Source organism: Schistocerca americana, chromosome 7, assembly GCF_021461395.2.
Source record: "Schistocerca americana isolate TAMUIC-IGC-003095 chromosome 7, iqSchAmer2.1, whole genome shotgun sequence".
In the NCBI taxonomy this organism is placed as follows: domain Eukaryota; kingdom Metazoa; phylum Arthropoda; class Insecta; order Orthoptera; family Acrididae; genus Schistocerca; species Schistocerca americana.
In genome coordinates this window covers 175,211,600-175,234,917 of record NC_060125.1, presented here as the reverse complement: position 1 = coordinate 175,234,917, position 23,318 = coordinate 175,211,600, and the positions used below count along the sequence as shown (strand labels likewise).

At 38.6% G+C, this 23,318-nt stretch overlaps 1 protein-coding gene across 1 annotated transcript in view; it reads right to left on the bottom strand.

The window, feature by feature from the left end:
* LOC124621800 (dmX-like protein 2) overlaps window positions 1–23,318 on the bottom strand; it is a 351,417-nt gene that overhangs the window by 89,379 nt on the left and 238,720 nt on the right. Inside the window, exons 45-49 of the mRNA XM_047147237.1 lie at window positions 22,903–23,045; window positions 19,943–20,187; window positions 13,850–14,074; window positions 12,050–12,305; window positions 3,310–3,508 (exon numbers count right to left, since the gene is read on the bottom strand). Coding sequence (XP_047003193.1) covers window positions 3,310–3,508; window positions 12,050–12,305; window positions 13,850–14,074; window positions 19,943–20,187; window positions 22,903–23,045 — 1,068 coding nt within the window. The remainder of the gene's footprint in view (window positions 1–3,309; window positions 3,509–12,049; window positions 12,306–13,849; window positions 14,075–19,942; window positions 20,188–22,902; window positions 23,046–23,318) is intronic.

Below are 23,318 nucleotides of genomic sequence, written 5' to 3'. Positions count from 1 at the left end.
AGATCATTTCATGGTATTTGGAAATAATGAAAAGCCTTTTCAGATGTTGAAGGTCGACTTTACCATACAAATCATCACTCAGTTTCTTTTACAGAATGTAGGTCACCAGGAACTGTAGTCAATAAAAGAATCTCTCTTCATTTGAACAATGGAAAACTTGTTATTGGTTTTTGAGGAATGTTTTATGAGTTCAACAGCGTCATATCGTTCCTCCTTCCACTAACATGTCGTGGACTAGGTCCCTACCTGCTGCAAATAGAAAATTAATGGAATCGGCAGACACGTGTTATTGTGCAATCAGGTTCCTTTTAACAATGCATTGAACCACTCGGAACCATAATTGAGAGAAAATAGAAATTTACAAATTTCATACTAGTTGCCTTTCTGATGTAAATGATTCAAATAGATTAGAGAAACATTTGATGCCCCTTTGAATGATGCTTGAAATCATGTACAGCAAATGAGGTGCTGATTGAGAATTTAAAATTCAGTGTTTGACTTAGAATCATTGGAATTTAACACACTGCATATGGCGCACATAGATTTACATGTTTACACATCCAACTGCCGTGGACTGATCATATAAATTTACGTTTTTTGTTCTGCACATATTTTCTGAGACCTGTTGCCCATGCCAGGAACTATTTCAATTTAACAAAAAGTTATATATGAATTGAGGGTTCAGTGCAGTGAACAAAAATATGAATTTATTCTTATCTTTGGTTTTACCACCAACAGTCAGTACCGTGAAATAATCAGTACTGTGAACTTCACATGTCTTCCTTCAATCCGACCAGATACGGATCCCAAACACTCAAACAGAACTCAAGTATAAGTCACACTGGTGTCCTACACGTCATCTTCTTTACAGGTGAACCACTCTTTCCTAAAATTCTCCCAATAAATTAAAGTCGACCATTCACCTTCCCTGCCATATTTATCTCATGCTCATTCCTCTTCATACTTCATGATAATGTTACACCCAGATACTTAAACGAATTGACCGTGCTAAGTAGGATACTAGTAATACTGTATCCAAACATTAAAGGTTTGATCTTCCTACTCACCCGCATTAACTTAAATTTTTCCACATTTACGGACAGCTGCCATTCATCACACCAACTGGAAATTTTGTGTAAGTCATCTTGTATCTTACTACAATCGCTCAACTTTGACACCTTAGCATATATCCTGGCATCATCAGCCAACAGCAGAAGATTGCTGCCCACCATGTCAGACAAAGCATTCATGTATATCGAGAACAGCAGCAGTCCTACCACACTTCCCTGGGCCACTCCTGATGATATCCTTGTCTCTGATGAACACTTGCCATCGAAGACCATATACTGGGTTCTATTATTTAAGAAGTCTTCAAACCATTCACATATCTGTGAAATTATTCCATATGCTTGTACCTCTGTTAATAGCTTGCAATGGGGCATCATGTCAAATTCTTTTGGGAAATCTGTAAATATGCTGCCCTTCATCCATAATTCTCAGTATATCCAAAGGCAGGCTGAGTTTCGCATGAACGATGCTTTGTTAAACTATGCTGATTCATGTGCATAAGATTCTCAGTCTTGAGAAAGTTTATTGTATTCAAACTGAGAATGTGTTCAAGGATTCTGCAGTGAACAGAAGTTATGGATATTGATTTGTAATTTTGTGGATCTGTTCTTTTACTTTTCTTGTATACTGGGATCACCTGTGCTTTTTTCCAGTCACTTGGGACTTTGCACTGGGTGAGAGATTCACGATAAATGCAAAGTAGGTAAGGGGCCAATGATGTATAGTAGTCCCTGTAAAATCAAACTGGGATTTGCTACTGACCAGGTGATTAATTTACTTCCAAATCTTTCAGAATTTTCTCTATGCAAGGTATGCTTATTACAATGTCATCCATTAAAGGGTCTGTCCGATGGTCAAATGACAGTACATTTATGCAATTCTCCTGAGTGAATGATTTCTTGAACATGAAATTTAAAACTTCAGCTTTTGTTTTGTTACCTTCAGCTGCCACACTAGACTGCTCAACAAGAGACTGCATGGAAGCCTGAGACCTGCTTAGTGATTTTACATATAACCAGAATTTTCTCGGGTTCTCTGCCAAATCTTTTGCACAGGTGTGTGGTGGTAGTAGTTGTATGCTTTGCACACAGATCCTTTCACAGGAATCTCTAGTAACCTTTGCTTGTCGTCATTTACGCATTTCTTTTGAACCAAGAATGCAACAGTCTGTTTCCTCAGCATCTATCGAATTTCGTTATTACACCATGGTGGGTCTTTTCCCTCTTCTATCCACTTACTAGACACCTAACACTCCAGACCACAATTTACAATCTGCTTAAACTTTGCACATAATTCCTCTACATCCATCTTACTAGAAATAAGTGATGCCAATTCACTATCCAAGTGAGATGTTAATAACTGCTTATCTGCTCTATCTAGTAGAAACACTCTCCTAGCCTCTTGAATGATTTATTAACTTTTGTAATCATAGTTGCTATAAAGACATTATGATTACTAATCATCGTTTCTACACTCAAATAGTCGATAAGGTCTGGCCTATTTGTAACTACAAAGCCTACAATAGTTCCATTGAATGTGGGCTGCTGAGCTAGTTGCTCAAGGCAACTTTCAGAAAATGTGTTCAAAAGTATTTTGCATGACTGACTGTCTGTCTGTCTGTCTGTCTGTCTGTCTGTACCCCTTGCAATGAATCCATAGACATCCCAGTATATACTCGGCAGGGTAAAGTTGTTTCCAACCACACCTACATCTGTTATACGCAACTATATGACTTCACTGTCACACTGAACTTCAACCTCATTGTTTCCATCCTGAGATTTCCAATATCATAGTGACAATTTTAAGCAGTACTGCAGAATATTGCCTGCTGCTTCAAACTGCAATGAAAATGTCTGTAAAAAGATGCAACAACATCCTATTTTTTCTGTAAGTTCCACAGGATACTAGGTATGAATGTTCCAACTACATCCTTTCCAAATCACTACACAATGTGAACAGTAGTGTGCACTGAATTTCCTTTGACAACTTACTAAGCTATATATAAATAACTCATTAAACACACAAAATGGTGAAAATGTAAACAAGTTTTAGGAAGATAAAAGGGTGAGAACCAGTACTGCACTATGAAACTACAAAACTGACCATTAAATGTGGCCTATGCTGTCTCGTCAAGGAAGTAAATGATGGGATCAGATTTTAACATGAAATCAATCAAGATGTTTTGCCCATACATTAAACATTATTTGTTTTTGCTGTAATTAGTATATGTGATGAACTTACTGAAATGGCGTATTTTGTGGCTCAAACAGTGAACGGTACTTGTGAATAGCTGGTCCTGTCACTCCCGTCTCCACATAACAACCTGGTATATAATTGAGTGGTGGAGGACGCCGAGCTTCAAGCTCATCATTGAGGATATCCTGCCACTGGGATACAACACGCAAGACACCATGTATCAGGGGACTGCATACTGGTAGCTCTGCAAAAAATTTCATTTTATCATTTAATTTCCTATTTTTATCTACAAACAAAATTGGAATTTTGAGTAAATTATAACAGAAAGAACTAGGGTACTTTGTAATGAAATAAGCTGTTGGAACACTGTAAATTAAATGAAAGTGCTGCTATATCTATTATAAAGTTAAATGCTGCCTACAAAATGTGATAATATGCCCCCCCCTCCCCCCCGCCCCCCACACACAAACCAGAACTATCCAAAGAAGATCAGAGTTCGAACACCTACAATTAATCAAAAAACTTTAGGGTGAAAGAAGCCAGATGTACAATGTGCACACACACACACACACACACACACACACACACACACACACACACACACACACACACACACACACATATCTTAAACAGTAACTAACTAATTGTGTGAAATTACTGATATGTACGTTCAGTGGCATAGCTGGCTAAAGGGGGGGAGGGGCACGGGGGGGGGGGGTTGAGATGTTTGTGGTCTGCACTAGTAACAGTTCCACGGAGGGGGTAAGGCTGAAAAAACCTGCTCACGACTTGTGAGTATACAGGGTGTTCGATAATTCCCGTTACAAATTCCTGGGGCAGGTAGAAGGGAGTAAGTATATAATATTTTGAATAGGAACTCACATCCAGAAATGTACCATTTCCATGCTACAGCCATTCGAAAACATATCTGTTAGGTAGATATACAACAGGGTAGTTATGGTAGGGCTGGTTACATCAGATTGGTGGATGTCATTTGACATCTATCCTACCTCTCTGACCTGGTTTAAGCCTCATTAATACGCCAGGCAAGTGCAACATGGTTCAGTATACGTTTGAAGAATACACTGACATGAACCTTCTGAATGGTGAAGCTTGTGCCAATGGAAAAGCTGCTTGTTGTCTTTATCAGGATCATTCTCCACAATGTCAGACTCCATCACATACACCTTTTTGCCACAATTAAGCAACGGCTTTGAGAGAGGGTACCTTCACAATCAACAGGCGCAACTGTGATGCTGCAGAAGATGCCGCACACCCAAATTGTAAGAGGCTGTAGTGCATAACTTGAAGAGGATTGGTCAACAAGAACATGAGCAATTTCTTTGGCGATTAATGAGTGGAATTGTGAAACAAGTGATGTTCTGGGTCATGCCAAACCAACTGCTTGAGAAAGTGGTCACATTACCAGCATATGTTCAAATGGTTGTAGTATGGAAGTGGTATGTTTCTGAACATAGGTTCCAATTCAAAATATCATTTATTCACTCCACTTTACAAGCCCTAACAATTTTTCACGGGAATTTCCGAATACCTTAGATATGAAGTCTGGCCTCGGCAGCCAGAGACGTGTGTGTGTGTGTGTGTGTGTGTGTGTGTGTGTGTGTGTTGCCCAATTCTGATGAAGGCCTTTTTGGATGAACAATTTTGTTTGACAGTCTTTTTGTTGTGCCTATCTGTGACTCACCCCTGTGGGGTTGTTGATCCCCCATCGGGTGCCTCCCCAGGTATGGCTTGGAAGAAAGGAAGAGGAACCCCGAACCATCAACTGCTGCCTTGCAGTCAGTAGAGGGATCTATAGAGGCTAAGGATGTTCCCCTGAAAATGGATCCAACAATCTGGTAAGCTGTAAGGGCAACTCCCCTGTAAAAATCAGTGGTTGCAAATGCTAACAAAGGAATAAGCTGGCCAGATATTTTGATGACAACCCCAGCACACAAAAAAACAATATGAGATATGGTATAAAAATATTGGCTCTCCAGAAATCAGGTGGAAGGGAAGTGACATAATGGACTCAGAAAATTTCACTTTCTATAGTGACAGGAGGACAAATACCTTTGGAACAGGTTTTGTGGTCATTAAAGAACTGAAACACACAATGATACACTTTGAGCCAGTTATGTTACGATTAAGGGGAAAATTTTCCAACACAACAATAATAAATGTACATTCACACACAGAGGAGGCCGATGAACAACAGAAGAATGAGTTTTGTAACAAGGTAGAGCAGTTGTTGATCAGGCACCCTAACATGATGTGAAGATATTAATTGGAGACTTGAGTGCAAAAACAGGAAAATAAGAGGCCTATCAGCCAACTATAGGAAGACATAGCCTCCATGAAATATCAAATGACTTAGGGTTGTAGATTTTGCTATAAGTAAAAACATGACTGTCAGCAGTACATGTTTCCCGCACAAAAAGATACACAAAGAAACATGAATGTCTCAAGATGGACAACCAGAAATCAGATAGACCATATGTTGGTTGATCGGAGACACATAATGGATGTTAGAAGCCAATGTGCAGCTGACTGCAGTTCAGACCATCATCTAGTGAGAATTAAGTATAGGCAAAGGATATGCTACTCAGTAAACAAAAAGGCCACCAACAAGAGATTTTTGACAGTAAGAAACTGAAGTCTGAAGAAATACGGAGAGCATATCAGATGAAAATAGAAGAGGGGATTAAAAATGATATCGACATGACAAATGAATGTGTAGAAATGGTGCAAGACTGCAATCCTCGAGACAGCTGGAGAGGTTTTGGGACATGTACGGGCTCACAGGAAAGCAGATTGAAGAATTGAGGAGCATAACATAGCATGAATGGAATTATTTCAGAGAAGAACAAGAGCAAATATGAATGAATATAATGAAAATTGCCATGTAGCTAAGAGGCTTGCAGACAGAAGAAAAGAGCACCAGAAAAGAAAAAAAAATTGGAAGAAATTGAACAGCTAGGAGAAGATAAGCAAATATATGAATTGTACCAAAAAATTAAAGAAGGAAAGGCAGGTTTCAAGCCACAACAAATATGTGTAGCAGTAAAGAAGGGAATTTGATAGGGGAGAGTAATAAAACACTTGACAGATGGACAGAATACTTCAAAGAGTTACTGAATCCAGAAGTAGAAGGATTAGAATGAGAACTGGCAGAAATAACTTATTATGGACCAGAGGTTTTAACACCAGGACCCAGACAGGAGGAAGTGATACATGCTATTAAGACATTAAAAAACCATTTAGGACAGAAAGTTTCAGCATAACATATATGGCCCAAAATACAATCAAGAAGGTTGGCGCACCCATACAACAGCAGAAAAAGAACAACTTTTTAAGTGGGCAGGACATATGGTCAGAATAGAGGAGGACAGAATATGTAAAGAGGGTTTTTGATGGCAAGGCTGGAGACAGTCAACAACAGAAGAGAGATCCCAGAAAGAGATGAGTGGACGGAATTGAAGACGACATGAAAAAGCTGGATGTCAGAAGATGGAGATGGAAAGTCATGGGATCGGATAGAACAGCAGGATATTGTGATGCAGGCCAAGGCCCTTTAATGTGACTCAACCTCCCCCCTACATGGTGAGTAGCAATCTATTCTTTCCACATTATTGTCATTATAAGTAATGCAACAATTTTTTCCTTGGCCCTACTCTTTCATGAAGTTTCAATAGGTGGTGGTACTATACGAAACCTACAAAATTGCACCTGTAATGAAGGTGCATCCCAAGCAGAGAGCTGGCATGAAGTATCGTTTTGTGGAAAGTCAGAGCATCGCAGAGATTCGTAAGTGCTTGCAGAATGTCTATCAAGATCTGGCAGTGAACAAAAGCAAGAGTCACGGGGTGAGGCCTCTGCCATCATTGCAACAAGGTGCATAAACCTGCCTGATCTCCCATGTGCTGGCTGGCCGAAAACAGCAATGACTCTTGCAATGTTGGAAAGTGCAGACATTCTCATTCTAGGTGATTGAGGATCACAATCAAACACCTTGCTGCTCAACTGAATGTCTCTGTTAGTAGTGCTGACACCCTCGTCCACCAAGTAAGTCTCCGCACCTGAGAGGAGCTCACAAAACTTCATTGGACTGTTCTTCCTCATCCACCCTACAACCCACATCTTGCATCTTCCAACATGCATCTGTTTAGGCCAACAAAGGATGTACTCTGAGGGAGGCAGGATGTGAATGATGGGGAGGTTACTGATGCAGCAAGATGTTGGCTCCAACGTCAATCAGTAGAGTGGTACCTAGCAGGCAAACAGGCCCTCCCAGTACAGTAGCATAAGGCTGTAGCATTGAACGTATATTATGTTGAAAAATAGGGATTTGTAACCACAAGAGTGGGGAATAACATGGTGTACTGGAATCCTGAATGCAACCAAACTGCTTTCATTTCATTCTTGACACTTATGGAAGCATGTGGACAACTAGATAGCTTATGGACTGCATATGACCCTTTTATGCATATTTAATCACTGAAATAGTGTTCAACAGAAATTATTTTCATACAATACTTGAGAGAAGTATGTCAATAATCGTAGTTTAGTTTGATATATATATTTCTTTGTACAAGGGGCACTGTTAACTTAGCTAGTAAGTTTTTACACTGTGGATGTGAAGTGAAGGTTATCGTGCTGTTATTTTTTGTGGTAAGTAGACAATTGAGACTGCAAAATAAAGAAAACTGATCCTTTATTGGGGAAGGTACTGTGAGATTAAAATGATGTGCCAGAATGTTACTTGGAACTCTGCCTTTCGTGTGCAAGTGCCCTACCGACTGAACTACCTTAGCACTACTATGACCCGTGCTCTCATCTTTACTTCCACCAGTACCTCATCTCCTATCTTCTACACTTCACAGACGTTCTCCCATGAAACTTGCAGGACTAGCGCTCCTGGACTCCTGCGTTTAAGTCCCTGTCCAGCTTTAAATTGCCAGGACGTTTCATATCAGTACATACTCTACTGCAGAGTGAAAAATTCATTTCGGAAACATCTCCCAGGGTATGGCTATGTCATATCTACACAATATCCTTTCTTCTAGGAGTGCAAGTATCACAGGAAAACTTCTGTGAAGTCTGGAAGGTAGAAGATGTACTGGACGAAGTAAAGCTATGTAGAAGTAGCTCAATTGGTAGAGAACTTGTCCACAAAAGGCAAGGGTCTTGGGCTCAAGTCCCAGTCTGGCACACAGCTTTAATCTGCCTCAAACTTTCATATCAGTGCACATTCCACTGCAAAGTGAAAAATTCACACCGAGGCTGCAGCTTTCACACTGAAGGTGCAGTGTTCATAAAAATTTTGAGCTTGTGGACAGAGGAGATATCTAGTACAGGGTCTCCGAGATTAAAAATCTAGTGTTGATGAGTAGGGATTTGACTGGTGAATATGGCACCTCGCTGCTGTCTAACACTGACAGTGAATTGTAAGGGCATGTAATGATGACGTAGTCACTTGATGGTAAATCGTTATTAACTGTGTTATTGGTAGGCTGCGTACATTTCTTCCATTACGAAACTGCTGGCACTCAGTGTGAGCTGCAACGAGTGAACCTGCTTACCACACATCCACAGTGTATCTTTTGAGGTGTGTGTAAATACGTGATTGAATGGGACTGACTGTGTTCAAGCCTAGAACAGTAATCTGCTGTAATGTATTGCTTGATTTACATTAAAATATCCAAAGTCCCTTAATAGTAAGGTGACCTCCTCCTCCTGTTGCAGAGAGAGCCAGTTTAAGCCTCAGAGCCTCTTCAGATAGGAGATCTAGGACTGGGTGATGCAGTTGAGAAGTGTTCCAGCTGTTGGCAGGGAAGATAATAAAATCAACATTATCGAATACATACTGACAGAATGTTACATTTGGGGCAGGCTCTTCAGTGTGGTGGAGTGCTGACAGCTCCAGCCATTGAGCCTTTTTTACACACTAGCTCACTTAACAACTGCAAATTAAGTACTAAATAAACTGATGATAACTCCACTACAAAGGCAAAAACTCCATGCCTTTACAAATGTCTGCTTGTGTCTGTGTATGTGCGGATGGATCTGTGTGTGTGTGTGTGTGTGTGTGTGTGCGAGTGTATACCTGTCCTTTTTTCCCCCTAAGGTAAGTCTTTCCGCTCCCAGGATTGGAATGATTCCTTACCCTCTCCCTTAAAACCCACATCCTTTCGTCTTTCCCTCTCCTTCCCTCTTTCCTGACGAAGCAACCATTGGTTGCTAAAGCTAGAATTTTGTGTGTATGTTCCCTCTTTCCTGACGAAGCAACCATTGGTTGCGAAAGCTAGAATTTTGTGTGTATGTATGTGTCTGTTTGTGTTTTTATCGACCTGCCAGCGCTTTTGTATGGTAAGTCACATCATCTTTGTTTTTAAATATATTTTTCCTGCGTGGAATGTTTCCCTATTATATATATATTTCCATGTAGTTTAACACCATTTGTGGAAAATAAACACACTCCCCCCCCCCCCCCACACACACACACACACATATATCCACGTCACACCCAATTGGTCAGGATTTTTAGAACGTTGTTCATGCCCCCCGCCCCCCCCCCCTCCCACCACTGCACAAATTTTCCCCCCTAATCTTCCGTTGTTGACTGGACTATTAAGTGTGAATTCTACTTTTTCTGCCTGAATTGATGACAATTCGGATTATGTCTTCAAGTTGAGAAACATGACTTGTTAAGTCTGGAAGTGTGTTAGCCACTACTGCTAGGACCTCAGTTTTGTCATATTCTTCAGGGTTTGACAAGTTATGTTACAATTATTTTAGGGTGTTTTCTTAAATAGCAGTTCTTTTGAGTAACACTTGTTTAAAGTTATCAGTACCTACTCTGTCTGTGGGTTACATTTGGCTTTTATTGTTGGGTGGGAGAAATATCCCATTTATTTCCCAAATTTTCAACGAATTTCCAGTGGGTTGAGATGATGTGTTGCCCAATACGAACAAACATCTTCCCTCAGCAACCCATTGAATACAATGTAGTTCTCAACTTTTAAAACAAACTTATCATAAAAGCAGTCATGAAATATGTCTTCAGAAACACAGATGCTTTGATGGTTTTTGTGATGGACAAGAAGACTTCTTAGTGAATTTCTTTTCCCCTTAGCTATTGGCTTGTAAGGGGTAAGCAGTGCACATCTTAAGCATTAGCACACATCACTACAGTCAATCACACACTGTTCTTTTGACAAGATATGGCAATTTGCAGCACTAATAGTTTGATAGATAACATTTTCAATTTTATGGAAACACTGTTGAAACTTTGGGAAATAAATGGGATGTTTCTCCCACCCAACAATAAAAGCCAAATTTAACCCACAGACAGATACTGATAACTTTAAACAAGTGTTACTCAAAGGAACTGCTCCTTAAGAAAACACCCTAAAATAATTGTAACATAACTTGCCAAACCCTGAAGAAGATGACAAAACTGAGGTCCTAGTATTTCCAGATTTAACAAGTCATGTTTCTCAAGTTGAAGACTTTATCTGGATTGTCATCAATTCTTGAATTCAGGCATAAAAAGTAAAATTCACACTTAATAGTTCAGTCAATAAAGGAAAATTAGGAGGGAAAATTTATGCCTGATTCGCCACCAACTATACAGTTGAAAAAGTGTGCAACTGTCTTTTTCCCATCAAATCTTGGAATTCTTCACAAAATTCACACTTAATAGTTCAGTCAATAAAGGAAAATTAGGAGGGAAAATTTATGCCTGATTCGCCACCAACTATACAGTTGAAAAAGTGTGCAACTGTCTTTTTCCCATCAAATCTTGGAATTCTTCACAAAACAGAACAGAACAGCTGTAATCTGATAACTTTTCACCTAAGAAATCCAACTGTTGTACCCCCATAATGTGTTTACCACCTACTGAACCAATTTCCACGTGACTTTTATTCATCACTGCACAATGCACTATACCAACAAAATAAAAAAAAACACACAGAGTAATGCTATATAGTAGTAATTAATCCATGACATTAAATTATAAAGTATGAAGGATTTGAGTCAATATTCATAATAAATTTCTTCAGAAAAACTAACCCTTTTTATGTATTTACATCATATTGATAGACTATACATATTACATGAATTCACAAGTAAAAACCATATTAAGTGGTAAGAAGTGGTAAGATCAATATTGCTGACTTATCTCATATGGGACACATATAGGATTTAACATATTGAATGATGTGTTTTGTGGGGGGAAGGTAAGGTAAGGTAAGGTAAGGTAAGGTAAGGTAAGGTAAGGGAAGGGAAGGGAAGGGGGGGGGGGGAGAGAGAGAGAGAGAGAGAGAGAGAGAGAGAGAGAGAGAGAGAGAGAGAGGGGGGGGGAGGGGGGGAGGGGGAGAGGGGGAGAGAGGGGAGAGAGGGGAGAGAGGGGAGAGAGGGAGAGAGGGAGAGAAGGGGAGAGGGGGAGAGGGAGAGAGAGAGGGAGGGAGGGAGAGAGAGAGGGAGAGAGAGAGAGAGAGGGAGAGAGAGAGAGAGAGAGAGAGGGAGGGAGGGAGGGAGGGAGGGAGGGAGGGAGGGAGGGAGAGCAGACTGAGGGGAACAGCTGAAGAGTAGACAGATGACAGGCTGTGTCACCTATATTCCATATTATGATTCTGGGCAAGGAAGTAATTGCACAGTTGAAAATCAAGTGATATCTTGGGCGAGGTATAAAAGTCCTCAGCCTATTGGATGCCAACCATCTTAAAAGCCTAATGCTGTCAACCATGATGGGACAATCATTTATGTACTACTGTACTACCTGATGCTTCAATGCCAGCGACATTGAGGAAGTCTTGAAGTTGGTACTGTAGTAGCTTCATCAGAGCAAGTCGAATCACACACCATGAGTAACTGTTGGGGTTACAGTGTTCAGTATTGTCTTCTCTCACAACTGTCTCCTTCCCAGTGACTGACCCTTCAAATACATCTTCCTCCTCATCAAGTTCCTCTACATCACTCTCTGCAGAATCTGCTGAATCATAATCCACTTGTGATGCTTCTGCTGGCAACTGTGGCTGCAAATAAACATGGGCTTTTTAGAAACACACTCAGAGGAAAAGTACACCTACATCTGAGGCAAAATTATAAATGCTATTAATCCAATGGAAAAAAAAAGAAAAAAAGTTGAAGATCGTTTTTGCTCCTTAAGAGTGTTCATTAAAAACTGCCTGTGTTTTAACTGTTTCTTCTTCTTTAAGTGGAAGTTATTCCTTCCTGCATTCATGCCCAATTCAATGTAGCACTCTGTTTCTAATAAAGTCCTTCATATCAATAGGAAGTAAACTCCACATATAACTCCTTTATAATTGTGGAAGTGTGTCTAAACCATTTTTAAGCTGTGTGTGTGTGTGTGTGTGTGTGTGTGTGTGTGTGTGTGTGTGTGTGTGTGTAAATTATCAGAGATTAACAGATGCTTATACTGCAGCAGATTAGGTCCTTTTGTTTCTGGTGAATAAATTAAGGGATCTTCTGAACAGAGCATACAGAATATCTGAGGATATTTAGAACCAGAAATATGCATCAAAAATGGAAAAAAATAAAACACTGCAATATGGTGGTAAAATAGAGAGCCTCCATGCATTTGAAAGACTAGTACTGAAGTACTAATTAGAAAAATAGAAGTGCTAAGGAGATGAAGAGAGAAGAATTATAAGGAAAGTTTTTGAGCCATTGTGAAGCGCGCACACACACCTGGAAATTACGAAGTAGTGAAAAAGTATATCAAAAAACAGAAAAAACCAACAGAAACAGTGAGGAAAAGAAGGAAGATATTTTTTGAACATTTCTACAGAATGAACAGCAGTAGCTTAACAAAACAGACAAAGTATCTCCAAGACAGAAATTAACAACAAGTAGGGCCCAAGAACTAAAAAAAGATTTAAAAATACACAACATCACAGAAGCAAAAGCGACAAATAGAATTGTTTTAAGAAGGAATGCATTTACAATAGGAAGATTCCAAGCAGATGCCTTAAAACAAATAAATCTGCTTCTGGGAGGGAGTGCTACAGTGGCAATCATTCATAGAGAATAACTGTCTGCTTCCATGTCAGTCAACAGTAAATTATCACTCACAGTGGTAATATTTAATAAGGTCTGATGTATAAAGGGTCGTGCTAATACAGAGCATCAGAAATAGATGAATTACAGACAGAACACTTCCACAAATACAGAAAACAGGTAGGAAATAGGACAGATTTCTTCATTACATTCACTATCACAATTTAAAGGCTAGCAAATGGTAAAGTAGAAAAAGAACTTCTGAGCATACAATTTAAAGAAAGTTATAATTATGCACTATTTAAATAACTTACCAATTTTATTCCTACCTTATAAGCTTTGGACCATTTCGTGTAATAAAATTTAGTCTTAATTTTTTTAGATGCAAAAGGTGTAATTCATTTTGTTAATTTAATATTATGCAAAATTAATTTCTTAAAGTCTTATTTTTACTGGGGAGAAACTGAGATATGTACTGCACAAATTGCTTTGCTCTCTTTACAGCAAAGACAGTGAAATCTCATACATTAAAATAAAACAAAACATAAAATTTGCATACCTTCATAAGATAATAAGAGACCATTGACATTTCAGGTGACAGAAATTGTTCCCTGTACGTTGGTTTGTCTTCCTTCATACTTGGTGTGCCTGGGGAACTGCCAAACTGACCAAGAAGCCGCATATTGAGGCGTACGCGCTGCTTGGTGAGACTGGTCATTGTAGTCCACATGCTACTCTCAGTATTTCCTGTGTTAACATCTTTGTCTACACTGCCTGTTTGAGACTGTAATATAAAAATTCATCAGTATTAATGGTAACTCAATCTCAATGAAATTCAAAACAGAGTGTTTACACTTTGAATGATATACATAGGAGACAAAATGATGCAGAATACGTTGTATATTACCTAGAATTAAGTAATTGAAAAAATTTATAACAATAAGTAAAACTTGAAACAACAAAGTGCAGTCCACAAACAGCATTTGTCTCACAATTTCCTTCTCATTAAAATAAGAAATCTGATTAAATATAGCCAATATTTGTTTAGGTCCATTTGATCCTTGCCAAGTCAGTTTTCTATGTGATAATAACAAATGTTTTACTACTCTATCAGAAAATTCTACTTCATCAGTTTTTACATTTTGTTCCAGTTCCACAATCAAGTCACTTCATTTTCATCTTGTTGTAGGATCGGCTGCCATTTATCTGCTTCTGCAGTTCTTTGTAGATATCTTAACTCCTCAAAGTGAGCATGTTGATGCACAGACTTGAATGATTTCTAGATATCAGCTTTTGTTTAATTTTAAAGCAAGTCCTGCCATTCTGTGCAAGAATCCTGCAATGCCTGTGACATTTATCAAACATCTGTGATATTAATCAAACTATAAATAATGTATACGTAGAGTTATGGTCTTAAAATGACTTTGGAATTTTGGGTGAATATAGACTTAATGCTGCCCAATAAAAACTGAAAGAAACCAACTCATCTGGCAACAAGCAAGAAAGGTAGATAATGAGAATTTATTAAGACTGTGGACATATCTGAGATGAAACTGAACAACAAGTTCCTCACTTAAGAAAAAGAAGATTAAACAAATGAATATTTAAAAAAGTGTTCACGCAAATAGCAGATGATGTTACAAGTGCGAAGAGAGCAACAGAAAAGAAAATCACACAACGATCAAGCCAGTTATTAAAGAAAAAAGTAAGAGTTTCAAGCAAATTATAATAGAAACATAAAAGAATTTGTCAAATTAAACCAAACTACTTGGAAATTTTCCACGGGGATGAGAGAACACATATCATAAATTTGGGGAACACAGAAAACTGAATATGAAGAAGACAAAATAGAAACTTACACTGAGTAGACACCAAATTACAATAATTGAGATCGAAGATGGCACAGTATCAAACATTCCAAGACTTCTTCAAATATCAGAACAGTTCAAGAAATGAACAAGAAGCACAAACCATTCAATAACTTAACAATGGCAATCTGGAAATAGTGCCAAATGATTGAGGAAAACCTCTCAATTGATCAGCGGAGTAATTTGTTCATTTAGGAATGATGTTTTAAAAATTTCCATATTTGTACAATTTACTTGTTGTTAGATAAGGAATGAGAACATGCCTGGAAATGATGATGGCTTAGTTAATGCTGGAAGTAAAGTAATACAAATAGAATTTGGAAAATTGGGTACAGAATGTTTATAGTGGACAATGGTTTCCCAAAACTGGAACAATGCTGTAGTAATTATTCTCCTGCAGAACAAAAGGAGATGGGCAAGAGATAAAATATTATAGACGTATCAGCCACTTCTCAGTACTGTACAAGATATTCACCAATGTTATCTTCAGTGCCACATTTTTTTTTAAAGTTACATTTTAAACAGGGGAAGGAACAAGCTGGCTTTAGAAGTAGATACAGAATTATCGACCATTTGAAAGTCTAAGATGAAAGAGGGACTCAAATCAGTTATCAAAGACTGCAATAAGGTAATACAAGTTATCACAAAGCTTGAGAATTTTTTTATGAACGTAGTTATTAGATAACAGTAAACTAAAGAAACAGAATACTGAGACTGGCTTAGAATACTTACAGGGAAACTCAACAGATCTGTGCAGGTGGTGGCCACAGCTCATACATATTTGAGGAACGTCATTTTTGTGCAACAAAAACCATAGTTCAATTCTTTTATCTTGGCGGCTCGCGCATGCCCGCCCAGACGCGGGAGATTGCTGCATTGCCAGTTGTACGCGGCAGGAGAAGCAGCGTCATAGTATAGTATAGTTCGCAAGCTTACGTTTAGGGGGGAGTGCGCAGTTCATGAAGTAAAGCCACCACGGCCGCATTAACCCTTTCGCTGCTACAGAGAAGTGCTCCTTGCATTCCGCGCTGTGCGCGATTTTGTCACTGCACTGCTCGCCTGTGCTGACACATGGTGTTCCGACTGCTTTGACACTTATCATTCGATTCCACAAAAACTATTTCGCCCAAAAATTAGATTTTTACACATCTTCTTGACTGATACCTTCCCCCCATAAATGACTTAATTTTGTTTCGATGTTCAACACAGTTATTATGCAGCATTAAATATAGTAAACCATTGCATGAAATTTTGAAGAGTTTGCAGAGGTAAAAGTCCATAGAGTATACTTTCCGTATGGTCGATTTTAGTTGCCACAATGTTGAGAATGAAATGTGTACAAAATACCTAAATGTCATACAAAATTTACTGTATAACAATATCTCATTTAATTTAAGTACCACATAGGTGTCGTATGTAATATTGAGAAATATTCCGTCTTTCGCGACTGTAACAAAAGTTTTATTTACACCAGGCACGTTTGGCTTTATTTTAAAGCACTTCAATCAATCAAAAGAAAGTAGACAAAATACATTAAACAAAACTGTGGACTTACAAAAACATTAGGACTTGAATATACCATCTATCAGTGAAATGCTCTGAGCAATGTCAAATACAATTTTTGTGTGTGGCACACACAAACAGCATTTATTTGCTAAAACACTGATCAGCCGACACAAACGTTGAATATTGTGTTACCGCAGCACAAAACTACAAAAGGTGACTTGGCAATGGAGGAGACAAAATACTGTCCACCGAAGATGCTTCAAAAGAGAGAAACATGTCTGGTCTAAATAAGTCGCTTATTACAGTTGCAGAAGAGGAATATATTTCAATACCATTGGTAAAACTGCAACTGTGGAATAAAAACAAGAAAGAAAACATGAGTACTATTGTGTACGTGCCATACCTTTCATTGACTGAAGTGCTTTAAAATAAAGCCAAACGCGCCCGGTGTAAATAAAACTTTTATTACAGTCGCGAAAGGAGGAATATTTCTCAATATTACATACAACACCTATCTGGCACTTAAATTAAATGAGATATTGTTATACAGTAAATTTTATATGAAATTTAGGTAATTTGTCCACATTTCATTCTCAACATTGTGGCAACTACAATCGACCATACAGAAGGTATACGCTATGGACTTTTACCTCTGCAAACTCTTCAAAATTTCGGCAATGGTTTACTACATTTAATGCTGCAAAATAACTGGGTTGAACATCGAAACGAAATTAAGTCATTTATGAGGGGAAGGTATCAGTCAAGAAGATATGTAAAAATCAAATTTTTGGGCCAAATAGTTTTTGTGAAATCGAATGATAAGTGCGTCAAAGCAGTGGGAACACCATGTGTTTGCACAGGCGAGCAGTGCAGTGATGACAAAATCGCGCACAGCACGGAATGCGGGGAGCACGTGTCTGCAGCAGCGAAAGTGTCAATGAAGAGACAAAGCACTAGAAATTTCAAAAAGTTGCATTGAAACGAATAAAATTCGTGAAGTAAGACACTTTGATATTGTTTTCAAATAAAGAAAATATTAAGCACCGCACAAGGTTTGAACTTTTCCTCTTCCACTTAACAAACCAACGCCTTAACCATTATGCTAACGCAGCTCGTCTTACAATGTAACTGCATGAGGACTCTAACACGTTACGCAAAATACTGACAAACACTGTTGGTATGACTATGAATTACTCACACTTCGTCGAAGTACAATAGGAAATAAACAATTACCGCTGTCGTTTATTGCGAAAAAGCGGTTCGTGAGATTGATACAAACACCTTCCCTTGCTATCGCCTGAATTAGGAGTCTTATTGCTTGTTTGGTTTAATTAATTAATAGAATATGAAGCAATTGGTATAAAGAATCCTGTTTCCAAACTTTCTATAAAAGAAAGTCTGCTATCAAGACATCACTTTTGTTCTATTACTTTATTTATGACTGAACGTTTCTAAAACTGAAGACACTCGTCTGTGCTCTGCTCTGCAGTCGAGATCTGGCAACGTCGTTCTCTGTTCATTGGCTGACTGCGTTTTGTGACGTCAGATGCGCAGAATGAACCTAAACTCGGCCGCCAACATAAATGATGTGCACTTTAGTGCTAATAAAATGAATCTTTACTTGCTACTACCGGGTGTTTCAAAATGATTGTTATGGTTTTAAAGCTTTGTAGCATTTATTATGTTCACCTAACAATTATAAATAATAAATCAAACGAAAGAGCAACTCAAATAGTTTTTCTTACAAATGTTCAATGTAAGAACCATTTGACAGACAACACACACAGTCGATAGGTGAGTTCTTCCCACACCTTCCTCAGTGTAACTGGAGTAATTGTTGCAACAACTGCTTCAATCTTGCTTCTTAAGTAGGGTAGATCAGCTGGTAGCAGAAGCACATACACATGATCCTTTATAACCCCTTAAAGGTAAAAATCACATGGTGTCAGACTGGGTGAACCTGAAGGCCATGCGAGACAAGCTCTGTCATCCGGCCACTTGTGGTCAATCAAGCAGCTGGGTACAACATTGTTTGACCAATCACATACTGATTTGTGCCAGTGAGGTGGTGCACTATCTTGCTGCCAAATAAAGTTCTGTGGTTTAGCTTCTTCCAATTGAGGAAAGAGCCATAATTCTAGCACACCAAGATAAGCAACACCAGTTACAGTTCACCAAAAAAGAAAGGCCATATACTTCCCACTGGGATATGGCACAAAAAGGTATTCATTTTAGGCGAGTCTCTCTGTAACTGTAGCATCTCTGGGGATTTGTTGACCCTCAGATGTGAGTATTATCTGCGTTCACATATCCACTTAGAGGAAATGTCAACTCATCACTGACAATGACACGATCTAGAAAACCTTCATTGTCATGCAGCAACATTTTCTTTGCAAAGTTTGCATGTAAACTGCAGTCTGTGGGCTTTAGAGCTTGTAACAACTGAAAATGATAAGGACGTAATTGTCAACATCGTAAGTCTCCTAACAGATGTCACTGAAATCGCTAATTTGCAGTTATCCTTCAGAACTGATTTCTTGGTACTATGCATGAAAGACTTTCTCACTTGTTCAACTTGTTCTTCAATAAGTGTAAGTCTTCCCATACTCTTCCTTGCATACTCATGCAAACAGATACACAAATACAACTGTTTGATTTGCTCTTTCATTTGTAATATTACTTATAACTGTATGTTGAATGTAATAAATGCTACGTAGCCTCAAAATCCTGACACTCTTGTTGAAACGACCAGTAATTTCTATTGATTTGATCATCATCAGGCAAAACAAAACTGAAACTTCCTGGCAGATTAAAACTGTGTGCTGGACCGAGACTCGAACTCGGGACCTTTGCCTTTCGTGGGCAAGTGCTCTACCATCTGAGCTACCCAAGCACGACTCATGCCCTGTCCTCACAGCTTTACTTCTGCCAGTACCTCATCTCCAACCTTCCAAACTTTACAGAAGCTCTCCTGCGAACCTTACAGAACTAGCACTCCTGAAATGAAGGATATTGCAGAGACTTGGCTTAGCCACAGCCTGCGGGACATTTCCAGAAAGAGATTTTGCCCATGAAAGGCAAAGGAATTAATGGGAACTCTTTCAAAAGTGCAAGTTCACTGATACACAGCAACAGTAAGGAAGAAATTAAGCCGTTCCTTACAGTACAAGTGCCACAAAACATATTGTTAACATAGTATGCTAGTGTAAGTAATAGATTATGTAAGAAGTTTATAAACAAAACATGTTTGTATAGTATTGCAAATAATTTGCACTGACCTGACTGGAGCTAGCACTTGCCACTTTTAAAAGCTTCTTCACACCACCACCAAATAAAGTTGCCCAAGTTGTGCTACTAAACTTCTGCCCAGCAAGACGGTAAAGAATGAGGGCATCACACGTGGAGAGTGCATACACCATCAGGCTCATGTACGTTGCAACAAATGCTTCACACAGCAACACATTTAATCGTGGAGTGTCTTCGTCTTTTTCTCTTGCAAGCAGAGCTCGCAAATTGGTCACACCTAGTAAATACAAGTTTACCACATAAATACAAACTTACTTTAGCTATAATCCCTGTAATAACAATTTCCTATCTAAATTAGGCCAATTTGAAGTATGGATTAAATCTGGAAGCAGGATTACTTTTGTTGATGAAACAATGAAAATTTGAATTCTTTGATTTGCTGTCTGTTTTGGATTCAGGTCCTTAGTATAGTGAATGCATTGTTTAAATGCATCAAAATTGGCCAGTTTCTTCATTTTTAAAATTTACTGGAAATTAATTGTGAAGGAACAACATAGTTTTTGATAAATCAAGTTTAACCACACACACACAGGGAGCGGTGGGAGAGGGAGATGGGTGCAGGATGTGAGGGGGGGGGGGGAGAGGGAGAGAGGGAGGGGGAGAGGGGGAGAGGGGGGGGGAGAGAGAGAGAGAGAGAGAGAGAGAGAGAGAGAGAGAGAGAGAGAGAGAGAGAGAGAGAGAGATCTGAATGAGGAGGACATGCAAAAGAAGAATGTGGGAAATATGAAGTGAATGGCATGTAGATATAAAAATGGAGTGTCATGAGCTGTTCATAAAGCATATCTCCAGCATGATGCGTTTGATTGATATTTAATAATACGATCATAGAGATAACATTAACATGATGTTTGGCACATATAGTACACACAAGATGTGTGGCATCATATAAAGCATAATTTCTGCTTCACAGAAAAAAGTGATCTCCACATGGCACAAAACAGACATTTTACAACTTTTAAATTCATTACAACTGTAATCACAATAACAAAATAAAAATAAAAGTGGGAAATTTTTGATTAGTTGAAAAGTCTGATGAACCAGGATTTGAAATTGTAGATTTTTGTACTGATGCTGTCTCAGTTGGACCATTGGCATATAAATCTTACCTGCCTCTGAAGCTTTAACCTGCCATTAGATCCACTCCATTCCTTCCAATCTGTGGAAATGGTGAATTCTCACACCCTAGTATCCCTCCTTTCAGACGCAACTTAGTCTGAGGGAAAAGTCTGTAAGTTTGGAAGAAATGGAGAGGACCTAGACCATGCTGAAGCTCTGATTTTATCATGTTTAGGCTGTTTCATGAGAAGAGACCTACCAACCAAAGATACATCACCACATGCAAGTTGCAGTTTGGCCCGCATTTCTGCTCATCACCAATGGTCAATCCAATAAACATGCCACAAAAGATATTCCCATTTGGTGTGGATTTGAAAAATTTTAGAAGTTAGTGGTATTGGACAACTGTCCATCTGCAACATTCAGTTCCTGCAATAACTAAGCATAATGAGCAGTGTGTGGACAGTTCTGGCTCTAAATAAATCAATTGAAACCCATTGATATAAACTGATATTAAGTAGTCCCTTTGGAGGATCTTTCAAAATGAGTACTGAAAAAGAGCAATCTAGACAACACATAGGACAATAGTGAAAAATAAAATATGCTACACAGGGTATGATGAAATAACTCTAAAGCATTTTTCTTGCTCTTTATACACTTATGATCATAATCATCATCTCTGAATTGAAGCTGGCACAGTATTGGTTGCGCAAACCTAGTTCACACTCAACATGTGAAGACCGATAGGAGCAATCTTAATTTGGAAATGTCTTTGTGGTTGCTCTCACCAGCTACCAAGTCAAATGTCAACTTCGTTTGTGCAGACAGTACTCACAACATACTATCTTTGATCTCTGTGAACCCCTTCCATATCCCTTGGCCTCACAACAGGTAAGTACCTCTCATCCTGTGACCAGGGTGACCTTTCCCCAATTTATCCGTCTTTTTCTCCTTGAGGATGAAACATTAGTTTTGAAAACCAGGATAGCGTATGTACTTTTGTATGCATCTACCAGCGGCACTAACATTTCTCTTGAAGATAAGTACTGGTCAGCATTTCTATCTCATAATTTTGTGGCATACATATGAAGTACGTTAAAAATCAAAGCAGAACCTCTCATTGTCCAGGAATATGGGATAGAGAGCTGAAAATAGACAGAGCATATTTACTACTGAATGCAGGAGGTTAGTGCGAAGGAAAACTGTGGACTTGGAATAACACTTACATTAACATAAGAAAACAAGAAGAAAGAAAGAAAGAAGAAAGAATTGGATGGATGTGAATAAGCATGAATGTTGGAGCTTTGTGGATGCTAGGTGAAAGGGCATCATGTAAGAAAGTAAAATAAAGTGACAAAGAATAAAAATGTAATGGTCAATCAGTGTACCAGAAAAAAATTAGCAACATGAATAATAATAATAATAATAATAATAATAATAATAATAATAATAATGCCAATAAAGAAAAAGGATGGCATTAGAAATTAAGTATATGATGGAAGTATAATAGACATAAATGAAAGTTGAGGAGAGAGCAAGCAAATGGGCCATAAAGTAACCTAAGAGTGTTAGCTGTGGATAGGTACACCACTCCCCACAGTTTAGCAGACACATACAGATAATATCATCTAAAAATATCTGTGTAATACCAGGTAAGTAGCTGATTTAGGCACTGGAAAAGGGTTGCAGTAACAGATGAGAATGGAAATCATGGCAGTGCAGATGACAAACCACAGAGTATACATAAGAAAATGTTTCACAGATAGTCTGAGGGATGCAACATGTCTGGTACTAAATTTGTTAATTCATGATAAGAACATTGGTTTCATAACTGGTGACATTAGGATGGAAGTACAAGAAACAACATACTACACACCTGGCCATTTTGCAGGTTGTGTTGTAACTTGTAGAGGCTCATCGCTGCTGTAGCGCCGACGTCGACTGTGTCCAGCAATCAGGTGACTACTAGTGTAGACTGAATTAAGACGTACCAAAGATTCCAACCCTGAGCTCTGGTAGCTTTAAAACAGACAAGCACTAATAGACACATGAAAGAAACCCTAAACAAGCACAGATTACAAGGTAAACTTGTTACATTCATGATTAAACACTTTGCTCTAATAGCAGCTGTCACTTTACAAAGAACTCACATAACACAACTGCCAAATCTCTACAATAGAAAATTCAGAATGGAATAATGACAGCATTATGAAATAGATTGCTACTGACCATATAGTGGAAATGTTGAGTTGTAGACGGGCCCAACAAAGAGACTGATGAATCAGGGTGTAT